This window comes from Cyprinodon variegatus, unplaced genomic scaffold (genome assembly GCF_000732505.1).
Source record: "Cyprinodon variegatus isolate N-32 unplaced genomic scaffold, C_variegatus-1.0 Scaffold221, whole genome shotgun sequence".
Classification (NCBI taxonomy): Eukaryota; Metazoa; Chordata; class Actinopteri; order Cyprinodontiformes; family Cyprinodontidae; genus Cyprinodon; species Cyprinodon variegatus.
Genome location: NW_015150674.1, coordinates 422692 through 442475, shown reverse-complemented (window position 1 = coordinate 442475; position 19784 = coordinate 422692). Strand labels below are relative to the sequence as shown.

At 37.6% G+C, this 19784-nt stretch overlaps 1 protein-coding gene across 2 annotated transcripts; it reads right to left on the bottom strand.

Annotated features, from left to right (window-relative positions):
• Window positions 1-1159: 1159 nt before the first annotated feature.
• On the bottom strand, window positions 1160-16807 carry cep85 (centrosomal protein 85kDa). Of its 2 annotated transcripts, XM_015380795.1 has the most exons (13): window positions 16693-16807; window positions 14628-14759; window positions 10886-11667; window positions 9803-9933; window positions 9545-9662; window positions 9222-9407; window positions 8674-8826; window positions 8403-8557; window positions 8203-8320; window positions 5109-5159; window positions 4915-5022; window positions 2697-2940; window positions 1160-2600 (listed from the first exon to the last, which is right to left on the bottom strand). In XM_015380795.1, the coding sequence occupies exons 2-13, from the start codon at window positions 14743-14745 to the stop codon at window positions 2437-2439; spliced, it is 2328 nt and encodes a 775-aa protein (XP_015236281.1). In that variant the 5' UTR covers window positions 14746-14759; window positions 16693-16807; the 3' UTR covers window positions 1160-2436. The 2 variants fall into 2 exon arrangements, with proteins under 2 accessions (XP_015236281.1, XP_015236282.1); XM_015380796.1 differs by lacking the exons at window positions 14628-14759; window positions 16693-16807 and adding an exon at window positions 12234-12471.
• Between the last annotated feature and the right edge of the window lie 2977 nt (window positions 16808-19784).

Here is a 19784-nt window from a genome sequence, read left to right as displayed (position 1 = left end):
AATACATATACATACAAAGATGTTTTTTGTTTTTTTTTTATGTTAAAAAGTTTACTGTCCTACAATATCATGTGTCTACAGGGGCCAAGCTGTTGCATTTTAGAAGCAACTGATGCCCTGTTCTAAATATGGTGGAGGATCTGTGATGCTGTGGGGCTGGTTTCTTTCCAAAGGTTTGGAGCCTAGTTACAATTCATCACAGCACTGTGACATTTTCTAATATGGGATTTGAAATCTCAAGGCCTTGCCATTAAAATTGAAAAATGTTATTACTTGGTCTTTCCATAGGATTAACATCTGATGAAATCTACATTAGAACGTCTCATAAGATCCCAAAGTAATATGTCAGTCTTAAATGTAAATCCTACAGAAAAACTGTTGTGAGCTGAGAAGACAGCAGAGGATCCAAGATCCAAGGCTCTAGATAATCTAAAGAGGCTGTGCAAAGAGGAATGATAAGATTCACAAGGTACGAAGTGATTACAGCAGTTATCAGTGACAGTTAACCCTGTTTGCTTTAAAAAAAACAAAAAACAAAAAAAAAAAACATACATTTACCCCCTGCTAAATAAATCTATCAATTCAAGATTGGATTTTCTACATTTTACAGCTCAGAAATGTTCCTGCATTATAAAGATCTGACAGGGTAGCTGGTAAACATAGGTGTTTATTTTTAGACTAGTCTCCTCCACTCAACACTCAAAGCAGATTAAGTGTTCAGTTATATAATACGACTGCTTAAACCCGTGAACCAAGCTGTCTCAAGTAAACTGATGGAAGGTATAATTTTAAACTTTAATTGAAGCACTATGGGAAACATCAATGTTCGGTTAGGTCACTACGAGGGCACACTGAGCTGAGGAGCATCCGCTACTCAGGACCTTCTGAAGAAAGTCAGTGGGTGAGCTACCTGTACAAGAAAAACAAAACATACTCCACAACAAATTCACTGAAAAACAATGTCAAAAAAAATCTTTATTTCTACAATTTCCAATTACAAACATCAACGGTATGAAAATAGACATCTTTTTCCCTTTTGCAAAAAAATTGAGATGTTAAGGCATGCAGAGCCTGACGTTTCAAAGTGAAACCATGTGCTAGTGAAGTTTTAAGGTCCCGTTAAAAATTAAGTATGGCTTCAGTGTCCCTGGTTGAAATCTTTTTTTTTTGTTGCATATTTGTATTTCTAAAAATCCCTTTCACCTCCTGTAAAGTGTCGAGTTATTCCTAAATGGCTTACCGGTTACGTAATGTGATTTGGGGGTTGATCCGGTCATCCCTTCTAACGATTACAAAGAACTGGTAGGAGAACCTGCTCCCATGTCTACATCCTATTACAAGTGACCAGAACACCGACACTCCATGGGACCTTTACAATTTCTTTCAAACATGAACATATTACATGAACAGATTAGGCAGACCCAAACATCATTCACACAGTTATCAAAAGCAAAAATAATAATTAATACAGAGTATTAATACTGTTCCTTAGTCATTTATCAGTCAACTATTCTGTAAAAATGCAAGTCAGTCATAAACAGAGCAAATCCTATAAGCTTGGCCAAACTAACAGCTTTTATGTCATATAGTAATAATGAAGAAAGAGTCAGAGTGTCCCACTGTTTTCTACATTCAGAGTCAGGGAATGTATCGGTTATCCTACTGGTTGGTACTCTGAGAAGAAGGTCCAACTGGAAGACATCAGCTGCAAACAACCCTTGCATTGTAGTCACAAACAGGACAAAGGCACACACTGGTGTACATCAGAAGGAGCGGAGACAGGCGAGTTCACCGACATGGGAGTCTCTTTGGTTAGAAAACTGCTGTAGGCCTGTTGGTGTGAGAAGCTGATTTGGTTTGAAACCCTTGAAGTTGTTTCATCGTATACATCACAGCACAATCCATCATTACAGTGTTCACCGTTAGAAAAAAATGATGAGTTGGTAACAATTCTTTGTTAATTCAGTTAAAAACACAAGTTAAAAATATGTCCAGTTGATTGTCAACCACTAAAAACAAAAAGTAGTAATTCCCCCAAAACAGGGAAATGAAGATTGAAATAAATTAGACTTGTGGGACTTCTAAAAGCGCTATATACTCGAGTAGAACAAAGAATAAGACTATTTGGTAACCGATAATACAATGTCAAACTCAAACACACGCAGACACGATGTTTACAGGATCAAGTAGTAGAGGTAAGTTATTCCCCATTAGCCCTTGGACTGAAATGAACAAACTGTGAAGAGGGGATGGATCAGAGCTACAGAGTCTTGGGGCTCCATGTTCAGTCGGGTGAGAGAAACTTAAACCGTTTTGGTTTGTCCTTAGAGAAAGGAAAACACAAGCTTTATTCAAACATTCAGTAACCAGGCAACAAGCCTTTGAGATGCCAGAGATGAAACAAAATGACTTCCCTCCATTAGGGAGAAGTCACTGTTATTGTGTTATGCAGTTTTCCCCCATGTCCTGCGCGTAACGATCCAGAATCACATTACGCAGTTCCTCAACATCCCGGCGGAGCTGTTGGGCTTCCACCAGCTTCTTCTGTAACACGTCTGGTTCCATCCAGTCCTCGTCCTGCTCTGAAACTGTTGGTGGAGCTGGGAAAAAACAAAAAAACAAAAACATCAATCACTCACCTTAAAACACACTGAAAGTTCTAAAGGAATGACAGAATTGTGGTGTAAAAAGCTTACAAGTGAGACCAAGCAGCAGAGAGAGGTTGGGGTCTTGTCCCCGGGCCCGCTGGGTCAGGATGCTGCAAAGGGAGCGCAGGTCGCTGAGACATGAGGCGATCTCAACATGCAACCGTTGTGTGAGATGGGCCCCTGCTGGCTGTAGGCCGGAGGAGGCCTGGTTAGAGATCCTCTGTTCTGGGTCACTCATCTGCTCCTGCAGCGTCAGATTCTGCTCCAGCAGTTCCTGGTTTTGGGCTGACAGCTACAGAAATAAAGAGACGGGGATAGAGAGGTCAGCATCTATCAAGAGATACAAAGAATTTAGAAATCAGCTGATCTTTAGTCTGACCGGAAGACAACTGGAAATAAAAAGTTGTACGCAGCCATTAATCACAAAACCTAAAAACTACAAGGCCACAGTAACACTCTTCAGTGTTGACAACAACACAACAACTGACAGAAGAGGACTGGAATAACTCAAATCAAAATGCAATTTAAAAAGAAACATTTTTTTCTACATGCTGTGGCGTTCATGTGGTTCATACATTGTTCCCACACAACGAGACTAACCGGTAACATAAAAAAAAAACCTGAACGTTTTACAGCAAAGTGCTTCAAATAAGCTTTAAACAATTATCACAGCATACAATGGATTTGGAAATATCAGCATCTCAAGTTAGAATCTACATTTTCTACAAAACAGACTTAAGACGGATACTAACATACTTCCACACACACACACACACTGTAGGGTTACCTCCATATAGAAGGAAATTAAATTTTTTTTAAATATTTTTCATAGATCCTATAGGTCATGGTAACACTGTTTCTGCACAGCCACAGCAAAATAAAAGCTGCCCCTCCTACACAATGAATAAAAATATATTTTCACACACAGTAAAGCATGAGGCAGAGCATACCGCGTATTTGTGCACTTATTCTAATCGGATTTTAAATTCAAAATGTACAATATACTGTAAAAACCAATGTTTCTAACTACTTGAAGTCTTGTTGTAAAGCTGGCTGATGCATGAAACTTACTGGTGGCTACAATGAGCTGCACTGCTTTCAATAGGAGGAAAACTGGAGAGACAACTGTCCAGTTTTGCCAACTTAGTCACTGTTGCTATTTCTGGGGACTTTTCAGACATCTCCACCAACTTTTTCTTTCTTTACAAAAGTGTTCATAGAGAAATCTAATGATTTTCCTCTGAGTTGTTGGCGGGTTTAGTGACTTCATGTGAAAGCAGCAATCGTTCTACCATTACCGTCTCACTGCAACTGCTCCCCAAGTGCTGTCTCACAGGTATCCTGATAGCCTTGCATTCAGGCAGATGAGACCTGCTCCGTTTTCATACAGCTAATGGATAACACATACTTAAAGCTGAAAGATATACATTATTACAGCTTTAAACTATATCATTTTTTTTTGTTTTATCTAGACAAAGTGATGCTCTGATAATCATCTATTATCACACAGCTTGAATCAGCCTTGTAATGCATGTGCTTTATAATACTGTATTTGACCAAATTAGCTGCATGCAGAGTAGATTCAGGCAATAAAATATAGAGGGGAAATCCTGAATCATTCTCTCTCTCTCTCCTATCTATCTATCTATCTATATATATATATATGAATAAAAATTTGATCCTTCCCCTGCCCCCATTCGCCTTGCACCATGGTTTGAGTGGCATTTGAAAAAATTTTAATATGTTTAAAATATTTGAATATTTTCTCTGAGAGAGGGCTTTTATTATCGAGCTATGGATCAGTTCCTTTCTCCTAATATTCCCGCACTCCTTGAGAAGCTCCCTAAATGCTTAAAAACATTTTAATTCACAGCGATCTAAAGACTGGGGTTATCCCTCTTGCTAGTGTACCTTTTTAACCGCACTATATACTGTCCAATTAGGTTATTCTCAATGATACTCCTCTGGATGATATGATTCTATCTCAGACTGACCCAGATAAACATCTCCATGTGTTTCAAGTTAATTAGAAGATTAGGACGGGACAGCATGATTTTTTAATACTGAACAATTTTTTTCATATAATAATTTTCTAAATGTTGAAATAGAATTTTTTACGATCTGGAAGCTAGCTATAGCTGAATGAGTTTCCCCATTTTAGAAATGCGAGAAAAAAAAATTAAAACCTTTTAATGTATTCTGGTTTTCAGAGTTACCTAAAGGTGCATATATAAATGGTTTTCTCTATTTTCTATCAGTTTCTCACCTCCTTCATGGCTGTGTGGAGCTCTAAGACGTTCTGATCTTTGGCAAGCACCTCCTCTCTTAGAGCCTGAGAGCTGCTTTCCTCTTGAGAGATCTGCTCCTCTAAAGCCTAGACAGGCAGCCCCAAGGAAGGTTAATATAATATTCAAACTACTACAATCTGTAATATTTTGTGTCATTTTACAAGAGAAACACCTGAATTTGAGATCCAAGCTGTTCCATCATTCGGTGTTGCTTCTCAATAACCTGCAGGGAGAAAGAAGATGCAACATTACACATTCATCCTTACTAACAGCCTCAACTTCAAATCTTTGAAACCATTTTTTTTTTAAACAATCTGAAACTAAATACAATATTTTGGAGGATTTTATCTACAGTTTGTTAAATCTCATTAATTGCTCATAACATTCTGAGCTCAAGGGATATTTTCAGGACTATTTCTATGAAACACACAGTAGCTAGCAGCAGTTACAACACAATCTTGACTTTCTAAAATCATGAAGATGAAACAAAACAAACAAAAAAGTATTAGAAAAAAATTTTAATTTGCATTTTAATGTCTTAAGCTTGAACATATTAAAACTTATGTGCTATAGCGATGTGGGGCCTGGTTATAAACGTGATGGAAAGTTGGAGTTGAACTTTTGAGCTCCTAGTATTTTTAATAAAGGCTCAAATCTAACAGAGGTTTGTTACTGAAAATTACTGAACAAATTAGGACTGCACTAATGATTATTTTGCAAATCGATTAATCCGTTGATCCCAATAATGGATTAATCAGATAGCAAAAGAATATTCTTGCAAAATTAAACCAGGTGAAACTAAATCTTTTCCACTTGAAGAGTTCTAGATAGAGCATATTGACAGACCAAAAATATTTGTTTCCTTTAATCTTGAATATAACATTTTTTTAGATTACAATTATTTGATTACTAAATTAGGTGACAATTATTTCAATAATCGATTAATCATGATTAAATCAATACACTGTTTCAGCTCTAGAACAAATGCCATCCTAAAGATTGATGAACCAAATGACCAAAACTAATATCGTGGTAGATTTTTAAACTTCTGTGAATAAAAGATCAATCGATATTGATCTACACATGAAAGCATCACAATGACCCCTGTGACATCACAATTCCTGTACTAACTTATGAAAATTATTTCGCTGTAAACATCTCTCTCTCCTCATATTTTAGTCCACATGTTCCTGTCACATTCAGTTTCTGTTTTTGTCTCCTTTATTTTTATTACTTTTATAACTTTAAATGACAAACACACCTAAGACTGAAAGTTAATAAATCCATATAATGAATTAGCAAAATAACTCTAAGTAGCTCTGAAAGGTCCTGTCAATTCTAAAACATCGAAATTTCCACGAACCTTTAATGGCACTGAAGGCAGAGCTTTGCATCTTTAATAAAACAAAATACATTCTGGCCCTTATTTTTTCTTCCTTTTTTAAACAAAAGGCACAGCAAACATTCAATAGCAGTTGTATGTCCTGGTGCAAACCAAACCATTATCATGGCAAAGATCAGCTCAGTTAAAACTAAATGAATCAATTCAGACATCCTATATTATCCCAGGACAGCTCCCTGCCAGGATGACGAGTTGAGCATCATGATACAGTTTACACATCATTCATAAGATGCTAAAATCTGAAGCATTTTTTTAGGACGTCTTTTATCAGGTAAAGGAGAGGTTTGGTAACCTTATCAATGCCAATCATTTTGTTGCTATAACATACCCTGCTGAAGCTGTGCGCAGCTTACAGCTAGAGTCACAGGCTCCGTGTCAAAAACTTATACTGAAAATGTAGTTAAACGTCACATAGAATAAAATTATATTACAATATTGATAAACTATTGTCCAGCTTAGCAGGACAACTAAGCCGGATTATCATAATAATCACCATTTTGATACAATCAATACTAGATAAAGGAATTATTCAAAGATAATGACCCATTCACATCCAACCACATTTCTGGCACTTCATCCGGCAGCAACCCCCACCCCCACTCCCACTCCCACCCAGCAGCTTCAAAACAATTAGCTTCACTGAGACGGAAAGACCAAGGATAGCACTGTCCGTCTGAGCATCCTAATCCAGATGTGCTTCTAAGATAAACAGTTTTTGCATTCTAGTTTCTAGCTTTTGGTATCAGCTATTTGATTATTCAGCTAATGAATAGCAATGCAACAAAAGAAACCGCTTTCATTAGTTCCTTAGTTTAGTTGTAGAGGCATTGGAGGCTAAGGATAACATAGGATACGGTGAAATGGTCGATTAAAAGAAAGGAGAAAAAAAAAAGAAAAAGAAAAAACGAGCACAAATTTGATTTCAGCCAGCCAATCATAAATCTGTCTCCAAGCAGTCAAGGAGGGAAAAGATGCAGAAAATGTATTTTAGGGGGTGGAAATAGGATTTTTGTTTCATAAATGTAAAAAATTAGCGTATGTCTGCAAAGTGAGTGTTGGTAAAATATGCTAAGCTGCATTTCTCCAAAGTTCATGACCACTTCTCTAAGCTTTTTCTAAAGGGCAAGCCTCTTTTATAAGTGAAGGTAAAAGAACGCTACATCTTTGTTTATAAAACCCACAAAAAAGGAGAGCCCAATTACTTCAAAAGTCAAAGTGGAACACACTGAGCACAAAAATCATTCCCAGAATGCCGAACTATTAGAGGTTTTGACCGCTGTGATGGAATCTTCTTCTGGAACCACAGGAGTAAATCAGAGATTCTTTCTGCATTTGCTGGGGGCTGACGCCTCTATGTCAGTGTGTCATTTACATTTCTGAACTTTGCTGTTCCAGCTTTATAAAAGAGTCCTTTAAAGATCCACATGACCAAACTGCTGTACACAAATATCTAGCAACATGCAATTTACACACAGACAGATGCCCTCCTTCCAATCTGGCTCAGTTAAAACTATTAAAAAAAAAAAAACAATAAGAAAAAAAATGTGTTATTCTGACCAGTAGAGACAAGGATGGAAAATTCTTGCAGCTGTGGCTGCAGCACAAGTTGGTTTCAGACAGAACTGATTCAGGGAGACTAAATGCAAGCACACAAAAACAATAAAACCCATTTTTTCCAGAGACTTTTGTAAGCCTAATACATACATACTAAATGGACAAAAAAAATAAGTGTTTGAATGCTTTTGCAGGACACAGCTACAGCTATATCTGAAAACCCACTGCTTCAAAAAGTATTTAGAAACTAATTTAATACACTCTCAACCTCCCTACCTCCATATGCACAGCTTTACCATAACATACACACCTTTTTGAGTCTCTGCTGCTCCTCTCTTAAAGCGTTGTTCTCTCCTCTAAGCTTCTCGATATCCAGACATGGGAGTCTGGCTCCGTCCTCGAGGCCCTGCTGCACACGCTGCTGCATACTGATGAAAGACGGAATTACCTTTCTCTTTATAAACTCTTAAACACAGGCCGCAGAGAGAGGATTGCCCATTTCTTACTTACTCCGTAATGGTTGTCAGCAGGTCTCTCTCCCTGCGTTTCTGCTCCTCCAGCAGAGCATCTTTCTCTTGAAGTTGTGAGTGGGTTTTCTCCAAAGTGGCCTCTAGTTCTTTCACTTTTTCTTGTAGCTGAGCCGTCTGCTGCTCTGCTTCAACAAGCTGGTGTCAAAAGCACACAAGTTCTTCAAGTTCAGGTTTTATATTCCACACAGTCAGATTTCTATGCAGCAGAGCCCATCAAAATAGATGGGTTCCGATTAGTGACCCATTCTTACCTGCTTATTCTGAGTCTGGTAATCCTCCAAGGTGGGCAGGTCAGCTAGGTAGCGCTCTAAGGTTTCAATACGCTGCTGGTTCTCCCTCTTTAGTTCTGTCTCCTTTTGACATTTCTTCTTGAGGTTGTTTATGTGTTTGTCTCGACTGCGGATCTACAGAAACAACCGAGAGAGTCACAGAGAATTGTACGATCTGTAATGGTTATTACAGCCATTTGGAAAACACTGAAAGTCAAACACAATAAAAGTTTCAGGGAAGTTCTCTCGCAGATCTTGTACTGTTAAAACTGGGAAGTTAATTGTAGACAGAAAGCTATGATAACCAATAATTACATTTCTACTCCTCTGGTAAAGTTCATGTATGGTTCAAACATCTCTAGCTTCTGATAAATCCTTCAGTTTACCAACGGAAGTTAAAGAGGTTAAATGATACTGCTTGATACTAAAGAGGAAGGAGCATTTTGCAGCTGAGTTCAGTTCCCCTGTAATTCTGTGGTTGCCTTGATTGCAACACTAGCATTAGGTAGAGATGTGAAATGCGCACTAACCCTCTCTTCCTGTTTCTTCATTTCCTCTGCATGCCTCTCACAGGCTTCCTTTAAACTCTCCGTCAGTCGGCGTGTCTCTGCTTCGACTGCACCGAGCCTTCGCTCTGCCTCTGCTTTCTCCAGGGCAGCGCAGTCGGTGCGTTCAGCAAACTGAGCTCGGAGGAACGCGTTCTCCCTCTGAGCCTCCTACGTGCGATAAGAGGGAATCAGTGGAGGATTTTTTTATTTATTTATTTTTATAAAAATGCATAAAGCTTCAAAGCAAAATACATACAACACAATTATGATACAGAGTGTAGTGAAACAGAATGATGTGTACCAACCTGAAGACGCAGAACAAACATATCACTGTAAGAAGCCCTTTGACCCAGCAGGGCTCCGTGAACTTGAAGTTCACTTTCCCTTAGGCGCTGTTCCAGCTGGGCCATTTGTTGCTTTTGTCTGCATCATGGACAGATCCAACCATCAGAAAACCAGTCCACCATTAGGAATCATTGGATAAAGTATTTAAATTAGCTCGGTTTAGATTACTGGACAAGATTCTTTTTAACAGTATGAATTAATCTGTTAGAAACACTTGCCTCTCAATGATAAGCTCCTTCTCCTTGAGCAGACTCTCGCTGGCTTTAACCAGAGCATCCCACTTGCCTGAGTCTGAGTGCAGCGGGGTGGAATACAGGGACGGGTATTGACTCACTCCAGCATTCATTAACTAAATTTGAAACAAGACAAAAAGTAAACATCTACATTACAGAATTTATGATGGATTATAAATCTGATGTCTCCAATAATCCAAGCCAGATTTGTAAATGAGGATTTTAAATCTCCACTGGTCTTTCCTGGTTAATTAAAGCAATACATAGATTTACAAAGTCACATTTATAATCCTGTAAAAGTTCCACAGCATGCTAGAGCCGCTCTATTTTCCAGGACATCTGTTTCTTCCTTACAGTCAAGATGGGTTTTAAACCTTTGTCCAGAGATGAGCTCTCAGCACCGAGCTGTAACCTAAAATTCACTTTCTTCTGCCCAAAGGTCAAGGGAATAAGAAACATTTATATGCTCTTTAGAAAATGTTTATTTGAAACCATATTAACATGAAGAAAGGTTAATTCCTCCTAGATATTCTAAGATCGTGATGTAGAAGTCCACAAATGTAATTCTCTTCTGTCAGAAGGTGTTAAAAACAGATTATTTGGTTTTAAAAGAATCATGTTCGTAAAAGGAATTAGAATTTAACATTCACAATATTTGCCTTTTTTAACCAATTTTTACATGAGCATGTTTCAAGAAGCACAGATAACTTGGTCTTTCAAGTTCCTGCCAACATCATGTAATTGTGCTAAGCTAACTGTGTGCTGTGGTTAATTCCCACCTGCTTTAGTGAGACCTTGTTTTCAAATGACTTCAAGCATCTCTATCCAGGTTAGTTATCTAATTTATCCAACATTTTTTCTGGAAATCAGTATCTAGCCAAATTTTTATGTTCATAAAAGTAAAAAGAAACACCTTTTAACCTTTATAATCGCAGAAATTATTTATTTTTAGCTTGACCTAGCAGCTAAAACCAGCTGAACTTGCCAGTTTCCCATAGCCTCAGATTCTAACATTTGCACAAGTAGAGTATAGGAAGAACAGCTGAAAAAATTTTCTAATATGCTTACCTGCATTTGTTCCACTTGTAGGCGTAAAGTCTCCAGCTGCTGTTTTTGCTGCCAGCTAGAAAGTTCACTACATCTGTCCTGCCTCAGTGGATCGTAACTTTTGGGACTAGTATGCTCCCTCAGCAGAGCCTGAGTCTGCAGACTGAGCGGGGTTGAAAAGCTCCCAGCGGATCCAGCAGCACCGGGCTGACTACCCCTCTGACTAGAGCTTTCAGTGATTCCAGAGAGGCCGGGTCTTGCTTCAGGCAGTACCTTGTAGCTCTGATCCATAGCTCCCCTGTAAGCCTCAGATACACAGTCTGGATGGTCTCTAATCCCAGTTGCCTGTAATCGGAGCCTGACATCAGGACATAACCCTCCTAGCAGGGCTGACTGATTCAGAGTAGGCTCCACAGCAGGTGTGTCAAACCTCTGTCCGTCATCAAGCCTTGTGTGATCTGTGGGGAAAAGTGAGTGGTCCAGTCCGTTGACCAGGCTGCGGTAGCGGCTTAGGCAGTCTGGTCTGGGTCCCACATGATCGGCTCCTGAAATGGGCTGAGCATCCAAATTGGGTGAAGAGGCCGATTTGGAGAGTGAGGAAGACTTTGATGTGGAGCCACTCGGGGTTCTTGAACCAGACGATGACCTGTGTCCATCAGTTGAGGACAAAGGGTCCTCCTGGCCAAATGAGCGGGACTTTGAGGCCGAAGCGCCGGCTGTGGATGGCATGACATGTGCAGTGGGGATGGGAATCTGACTGCGGATGGGCTGGAAAGAGGGGCTGCTGCTAACACTGCAGAAATCTAAAAAAATAAATAAAAATAACACAGAAAGAAAATTTTAAGATATATTGTGTAAAAGCTTTTATTCCTATAATTTCATATGCAAACAAACTTTGCTTGATCAGTCCAGAGCAAAGAGAGCTCCAGGTTTCTGCATTTTCAGATTCTGAATAAAATAGATAGAGCAGGGTTTATGGGTGACCTACTTTGATCAGGTGTCACCTCTGAAAGAATTAACAGGCTCTGACTGACTCAACTAAGGGAATAGGCTTAGAATAGACTTAAAGCAATGCTAAGAATGAATGCTCTACTTCCGCCAAAAACAAATATGTCAGGGAGTTGAATTAAGAATCTCCATGTTAAAATAGAGATACATAAACAAACAAACAGTTCTCTGCACCAGCACCCTTAGACTATGCAGAAGTACATGCTAAACCCATCTGACTAAACATCCAAAATGTTACCTACCTTTATATGAACAACTGAGAGATCATACTAAGCACAACAAAGCACCAGCAAGAAAATTAACCAACCATGAGGTTGGTTAAAACAAAATCTAAAATTAGCCTGTAGCTCAGTAAACAAACCTGAGAGATCTGTTGAAGTCTGAAAGCCGGGGAGACGCTCCAACTCAAACAGCTTGTTGACTGTGACATTTTCTCCTAAAGCTGAACTGGGGTTAGCTTAGCTTTAAAGTGCGCCGAATCAAAACAGGAAACAGTCTTTTGCATATTCAGGCACCACTGAAACTACCTGCCGAGCGTAGACTGATGGCTCCGTGACGAGCGGACCCTTTACTCAAATCTGTATTGTCCTTAAAATAATAATAAGCCAAACCAGCCTCGACTGGGCTTTGAGCATATGCATACAAACAAGCATACACAGGAAAGGTTAGGGGTATTTATAGCCCGCCTCTCCAGTTACAGAGTGATCGTTTGGCGCCGCTTATTTAAGCACCTTGCCTCCTCCCAGTGTTAAACTGGGAGGAGGCAAGGAAATATGAAATATCTTAAACGTCAACAGCAGATTAAAACTGCAGTCTATACAGTGGCAAACCAGGGATTAGCAAACTGGTAATACATGAGAGCAAGATCAGAATTTCAAATGAATAAATCATCAAATGTATTTAAAAAAAAAAAAAAAAAAAAAAGGCCTTCAGGCACTACTGATTCATGAATAGCTACAACAAGTCTAAACCATTCTATGATGAGCCATTTGCTCAGCAGACATTCCTGCCTTTAAAAATCTATACTGGAACCAAAATGTTCTTCACTCCAGTTTCATATCAAAGATTAATCTATGCAATCAAGACAAATAAAGATATAGAAATTAGAACCTTGTCTTTGCTAGAAACAGAAGTGATAGATGCATTTGCTATACTAGGAAGAGGTAAATAATTAAAATGAATGAAGAAAACAGTAAAACTGATGTTAAATTTACCAAAAAAAAATCAGGGCTTCAAATCTACTCATTTAAAGTCATTCTGTGCACGAAAATGTTCTTCATATTAAAAAACAATATAGTTTTTGAAATCTGGAGCTAAAAGCTAATAACTAATAAACTAGGAACTCCGAGCAGTTTTCATCTAATAACACATTTACCGACAATATATAGAACATGTACTTAAAATTACTTCTTCAGAGTTCGATCTCTGAAAAAAATAAGGGTAAGATTGAGACATATGCAGAAATTAAGATCATTTGGTAATTCCTATAAATTGTGTTGGATTCAGATATCAATTTCTAGGAAATTATTAAAAATTGGTCACATTATTAACAAAATCAAAGGTAATTTGCACGTAAATCACATCTAAAACACCTACTCCTTACCTGTACTACAAATACTACTGGAGAAAACGTAGTAAACAAAAATGCCTTAATAACTTTACAATTCAAAACATTTTGAGTCGACACATTTGGTTTGTTATTAGGAGACGTAGTACGCTGGATAAAGCGGTACACAGACCTTTAGAATCACAAGTTACAGACCACTGATCTAATGTTTATTTCAAGGATAGCCCCTTGAGATGCATCATCTCTTTTTCCAGGGGGCGTTCCTTACAGAACAAGGATATAATCAATGCTAAAAATACTGAAAATATGTGAATCCAAAAACACAATCCAAGAAACTTACACACTGTCTCCAAACGCCATACTCACACAAAGCCCCGACCACTGCTCCCACTGGCCTAGCAAGCTAGTGGAGCAATGTATCTGATAACTTTAGATAAAATACAAGTTCAAAGATAATTCCTTTGATCAATCAGTCATCCTATGAATGATGACGGATGGTTTACAGATGCTGTTAGTATCTCATGGTACAAAAAGTTGCAAGAAATCAACTAATTACATCATAAACAAACCATATAGAGTTCAGTTTGTCCAAACTGAACAACTTTGTTAAGCTCTATCCTAACAGCTTCACTTTGCTTCTGATACAGTCAGTTCTTTTACTGCCTTTCCTGTGGAAACTAGAACCACCCATCCCAGGTGGCCATTCATAACAGACCACATATGAGCATCATATTTTTTCATGATGTTCTAACACCGGAACCACCCCAACAAGGATATTTCCATTCAAAAGCATAATATGTGGCAAAACAAAACAATTACGCGTTTCCACACCCAATACAAGGACTACTCCCTGTTCAGCTGGTCACTGGTGGTGTCCCCACAGCCCATCAGCTCAACACAGCAGTACAGTCCAATCTTGGATCAGTTGTTGATGGAACATTATTTCCATAAACCCCACCAGCATTGATTACAAGTCTCCTCTGTCCTTTATAAATAGCCAAGTAAACAAAAAGCAAATACCATCTTTTGATTTCTGCAAACTAAAAAGGAGGGCATGTATCTAAGCACCCTTCCATCTGCAATAACTGCCAAGAACAAGTGCAAGCTGCGGTCAAATCCAGGCCTTCTTTAGAATAATATTGCACAACACCTGCTACAGGCTAAAGAAGAGCTATCAAAAGTCATCACCTTCCGTGCTGTCAGACGCTGAAGTGCCGATCCCAGTGTCCCCGCTGTCTGATGTTCCAGGTCGGCGGCCAAAACGGCTTTGGAACTTCTCTGAAACAGCTGGCGTCTGCCACTCCATGTCAGCGGGCTGACCTGATGTGTGTTTGCATATGAAAGGAACAATGACGGTGGAGGGTTATATCAACACAGGAGGAAATGATGCCGCATGTCAACGTTTTAACAGCTGAGCAAAGGGTTTGGACTAATATTCACTGTGTCGTTTTCATTTCATTTAAAGAAAATTTCACATGATTGTTTCTTATTTATACATACACACACGTATAAATTATTATTCTTGTGTTCCAAACATTCCCTTTACTGTATATAGTCTGATAGACCTATGAATATGCTGAGATTGTTTTTTTATTTTGTTCTCTCCATACTGTAACATCTAAAACAAGGTGGTGTGTGTTTGAAATCATCCCCATCTACCATCATACCTTTTACTAAAACCCAGTACAACCTAATCAACAATGCATTTTAACCTGATATTAAATACAGCTATTCTGACAGGACTTTAGGTATTTGCTACAAAATACAATTCAATTCAGTTCATTTATATAGTGCCAATTCACAACACATGTCATCTCAAGGCACTTTACAGTTCACCAGATCATACAGTCAAATTGATTCAAAAGTTTTCTATCTGAGAAAAACCAGTTGATTTCATCGAGTCATTGACTAGGATGCAATCCCTCACACTAAGCATGCTTGTAGCGACAGTGGAGAGGAAAAACTCCCTTTTAACAGGAAGAAACCTCCAGCTTCAAGTTATCATGATTAACTCTCAAACATATCTCAGATAGGTCATGAGATAGGGAAGTTTTGATTTAGGAAATTTAATTTCGTTATGCTTATAAATGAAAAATTTAGCAAATTTTTTTCCTAAATAACTTCACAGCGTGTGGCTTAGTTCATCCACATAAAACCCATGATGACTTTGGGGGAGCTTAATGGACCTATCAGCCAGATAAGATGGGACAACTGAATTATGTAATAAAAAAAAGCATTGTTTGTGAAAGATCAGCATTAAGCAAACCATTGACAAAAGTCAAAAAGGGTTAAATTTGACTTTTACTACATGGCATGTAAGGGAAGGACAAGAGGCAGGCCGCAGGAGTTCTGATCAGATACAATTCAAACTGACAATCGTAACTTTTATGCAAAATAGTGTGAGTGGTGCAAAACTAATTCTGAACATCCACATTGACACATCCTCTTCACCCCTGGCGAGTAAGCACTACAGGACTGTTACAAGTTTTAAAAGGCAAAGTACTTTAGGGAGGTACTTGATGTGAGGTTCTCCAACACATACTTTGTCTCAATTGAGTTTATAGGTCATATATTCATCCTAAGTATCCACATCTGAACGCGGTTAACAGATATTATTAACATTGCATCACATTGAAAATTAATAACAGGGGTTTTGTAACAGGACTCAGCAGCTGCTCACAAACAGGACTTGTTGTTCTAAGTTACTACAAAAATAACAACATGGGCACATGTCTTACATAACCGCTCACAAAAAAAAAAAAAAATCTGTTTATGTGGCTGCGACCCCGTACGTTGTTTTAGGAAGGCAGATAAAAAGAAATACGGTAGATATAAAGCAAATAATGAGCAGCCAGGAAGTTAGAAGTAACCTTAACGAGTAGCTAATTCAAAAAGGAAATGCCTCTTTAACGAGCCAAAGCCAGAGCAGAGCTAACCACGAGTAACAGTAACTAAAACCGATGCTGTAATTAGCATTTATATAAGCTTTGTTCTACAAATTATTAAATAAGGCAATGTTTCTTATAATGAAATAAATTATGCTTTCTGGTTTTGATGTAGAGGGATGTGCGGCACCGATAAGCTTTAAGGCTAATCCGTGTCAAATCCGCTTCCGTCGAACAAGCTAACGGCTAACTCCGCGCTGCGATTTACTCAGCGAAAGAAGTTCCTACAGCCTTCCAGACAGACTGTGTGATTAAATTCAAAGATAAATGGTTATCATTAACCAGTGCTTAAAATGGTTTAACCTTACCAAACTCTACGTGATGACAAATTGCATGAGTAAATCTCGGATAAAGGCTCCTAGCTGATGCCGAATCTGGACCATCCACTGCTGCTGCCCGTTGCTCCGCTAGCCAACGGACGGATCCTCACCAAGACAACCTTCAAGACACAAGGTGTGCTCGTTTTAATGCACTGCACCGCCCGCCAAACATACAGATTGTGTTAGTAGTGACTGCGACGTTGTATGTTCAAAATGTAAACAATTAAATTTCTGTAATTATACCGTTCCTCGTTTGTTTTGTGTTTCATCTTTAAATATATGTGCGATTATATTAAGAATAAGACAAACAAACACGTACATTTTCAAACGGATCCTATTGTACATGAAAACAAACAAACCCAATTAAGACAACCTCATAAATATAGAATAACATCCTCGGGGATGTTTAAACCGATTTTAATTTTTAAACAAATTAACTACACAGGGCGGGCCGAATATTATGCTTAGTTTAAAGTGTAAAGCAAATGATATTGAGATAAACATTCGAATAACATCTTGATCTTCTTTAGATAAAAAAAAAAAAAACCCTTATAGTTTTGTTCATGTTTTCAAAGTAACCACTATATAGTATATAGAGAAAATCATTGCCTGTGTAAATACCCATTCATCCAGTTTATAGCAACCACAAAAACAGGCTTAAATCAAATCACATTAAAAATGTTAAAATGGTCCTGGCCCCTGGGCTAAAGGCATGACACTAAGTAATTGTCTAATTATAATATAAGCTGACACAGACATTTCTTTTTATTTCATTGTTTGTTTTTATTTTTACATTTCATTATAATGATAAAAATTTAGGTTTTTCCATGTTTAGCTTCTGTCATATTCAGACAGGCTCAAGTTTTTATCTGCTAAATATCTAGTGTCCATGGGTGTAAGTGGCTTTTTCGGCTAATTTAATATTTCAAACTGCTTTTTTTTATTTAGATATATCATTGTTTTGTGAGTTTCTTTTTTATTCTTTTGCTAAGTGCCTCCATTAAAAAATGCTGGACCCATTTTAGTTTAATTTACTTTAGAACTGCCACTGCAGTAAGTTTTTGCCAATTTAATCCTTTGCCAGTTTGCTGCTGAGCGGTTTTAATCCACTGTGCTGTTCCCTCTTAACTTTTTTTTTTTTAAGTTAATCAAAAGGTGTAATCTTTTTCATAAAGAGACAACTAGCCCAAATGGAGCTCAGAAAATAGAAATAGGTCCAAACACTGAAAATAAATCAAAACATTTAGAGTTGAAATAAATATATATATATATATATATATATATAATTTAACCACAACAAAATATAGTATGCAATGGTTTAAATGCATAGGTACAAAGTTGTTTGCGTAAAGTTATTAAACAGAGAAGAGAGAACGGATGAGCAGGGGGAAACTGACCTAAAGCTTTTGCTGCTGGTCCAAACCCACATTTACCGGAGGGTTCCAGATGGGTTTTTCCATGTGTTATCTAACAAACTCCAGGTCATTTGCATATTCACATTTCATGCCGTTATAACCTAGATGGACCGTTCACATGGTTTTTGCTGATATGGGCTGTATTTTCCTAACTAAACAGCATTCCTTCCAAAATGGCTTACAGGTCAATCGTACTATGAAATCCATTCAGCCTGAGTAAAATCCACATAGGGCCTGTATGCACATGTTAACTAGGTTGGACTCAGTGGTGGTTCTAGGTAAATTAAGTATTACACTACAAAGAACTTATCTAAAAAAAAAAAAAGAAAATTTGCATTAGCCCTTTGTGCTGGGAAGTTACATTATCTACCAAATAAATTTGTATTTTTGCCCTTATAATAAGATAATCAGATATTATGTTTTTGAAATTGGATAATTTAGCTGTTTTTTTCTTATTTTAAACGTAAATAATCTTACTCTATTGGACAACTGTCTTACTTGGTCAAATAAATATCAAATATACTCAATTTAAGAAAATATTAATTAGATAGTAATTAAAATTTTTGCAGTGCACATTTTCAGTACAGGGCCATACACAGGGGCCAGGGCTACTTCCACTGGGGCAACGGCCCCTGGAGAACTGACAAATGTGCTTTCCTGTGAAAGGAAAGCAGATTTATTAGTGAGCTTATATTTGGCAGGAATCCACATAAATTATAAATGATCAAACTTTCTAATTGACTCAGCAATGTACAGACCATTTAATTTTTCTTTAAGCTGCTGTTGGGCAGTGAGCATAAGTTTTTGATGTATAGGAGCACCTAGGATCCACAGTGTTTATGAAGGATGTGAGATGGAAGCTACACTGAAAATAAAGAAAATAATTGGGTCCTTGGTAAATAAAGATAAATGTATGAAATAATCTAAGTGTGTCTTCTCTTTCCTGATAAATGCATTTTAAAAATATGTTACGGATACAAACAACATTGTCTGGCTATAGGAGCATTGTGGCCCCCATCAGGGACACTGCTGCAACAAAACTTCGATTTTCATGGTTTAAATAAGATTAATAATTGGTAAAAAAAATATTTCTTTATCAGGATTTTCGCTTCATGGCTACAAACATGCAGAAAATGGATACTGTGATGGCAAACTATGACATATCTTTAAATAAAAAGAAAAATAAATGATTTGTGTGGAAGTGCAATTGTAGGATCTCAGCAGTATTCATTTAAGCAAGTTATTAATATACTATACTTTGGCTTGTCCACGTTACTATAGGAAATTACACATAGTCAGAAGCTAGTTCTTTAAAATAAATTCAATAAATGTTTGTTTGATTTACATTAGACTTTGAATGAAAAATTTCATTAATCTAATCCTACATGAAAACAACAACTTGAGTGAGCAAGATTAAGTTGTATTTTTCCTCTTCTACTTCATAAATATTATTTAGAAATAACATTTAATTGTTAAACTTTCAGGAGCCTTGTGTGTGCTGCAGGACTGTAGTTTTGATTTTGATAAATATGCCTCAGGTTACCACCTTCTTGCTAAGTCATAGCAAAACTTCAGCTAATCTAAAATCTCTCAGTCTAATGTATTTAGCTGTTTTACTATTTTTATTTCACTACATATTAGAGATGCACGATATAATCGGCCCCC

Bases quoted from the DNA above. Each gene is read 5' to 3' on its own strand.
- cep85 (XM_015380795.1), bottom strand. From the start codon at position 14,745: ATGGAGTGGCAGACGCCAGCTGTTTCAGAGAAGTTCCAAAGCCGTTTT. The intron at 8,321-8,402 runs GTAAGTAAGAAA...GTCTTTCATCAG, and splicing joins CTGCTGACAACCATTACGGA to TATGCAGCAGCGTGTGCAGC. The intron at 2,941-4,914 runs GTGAGAAACTGA...TTATTTCTGTAG, and splicing joins TCCACACAGCCATGAAGGAG to CTGTCAGCCCAAAACCAGGA.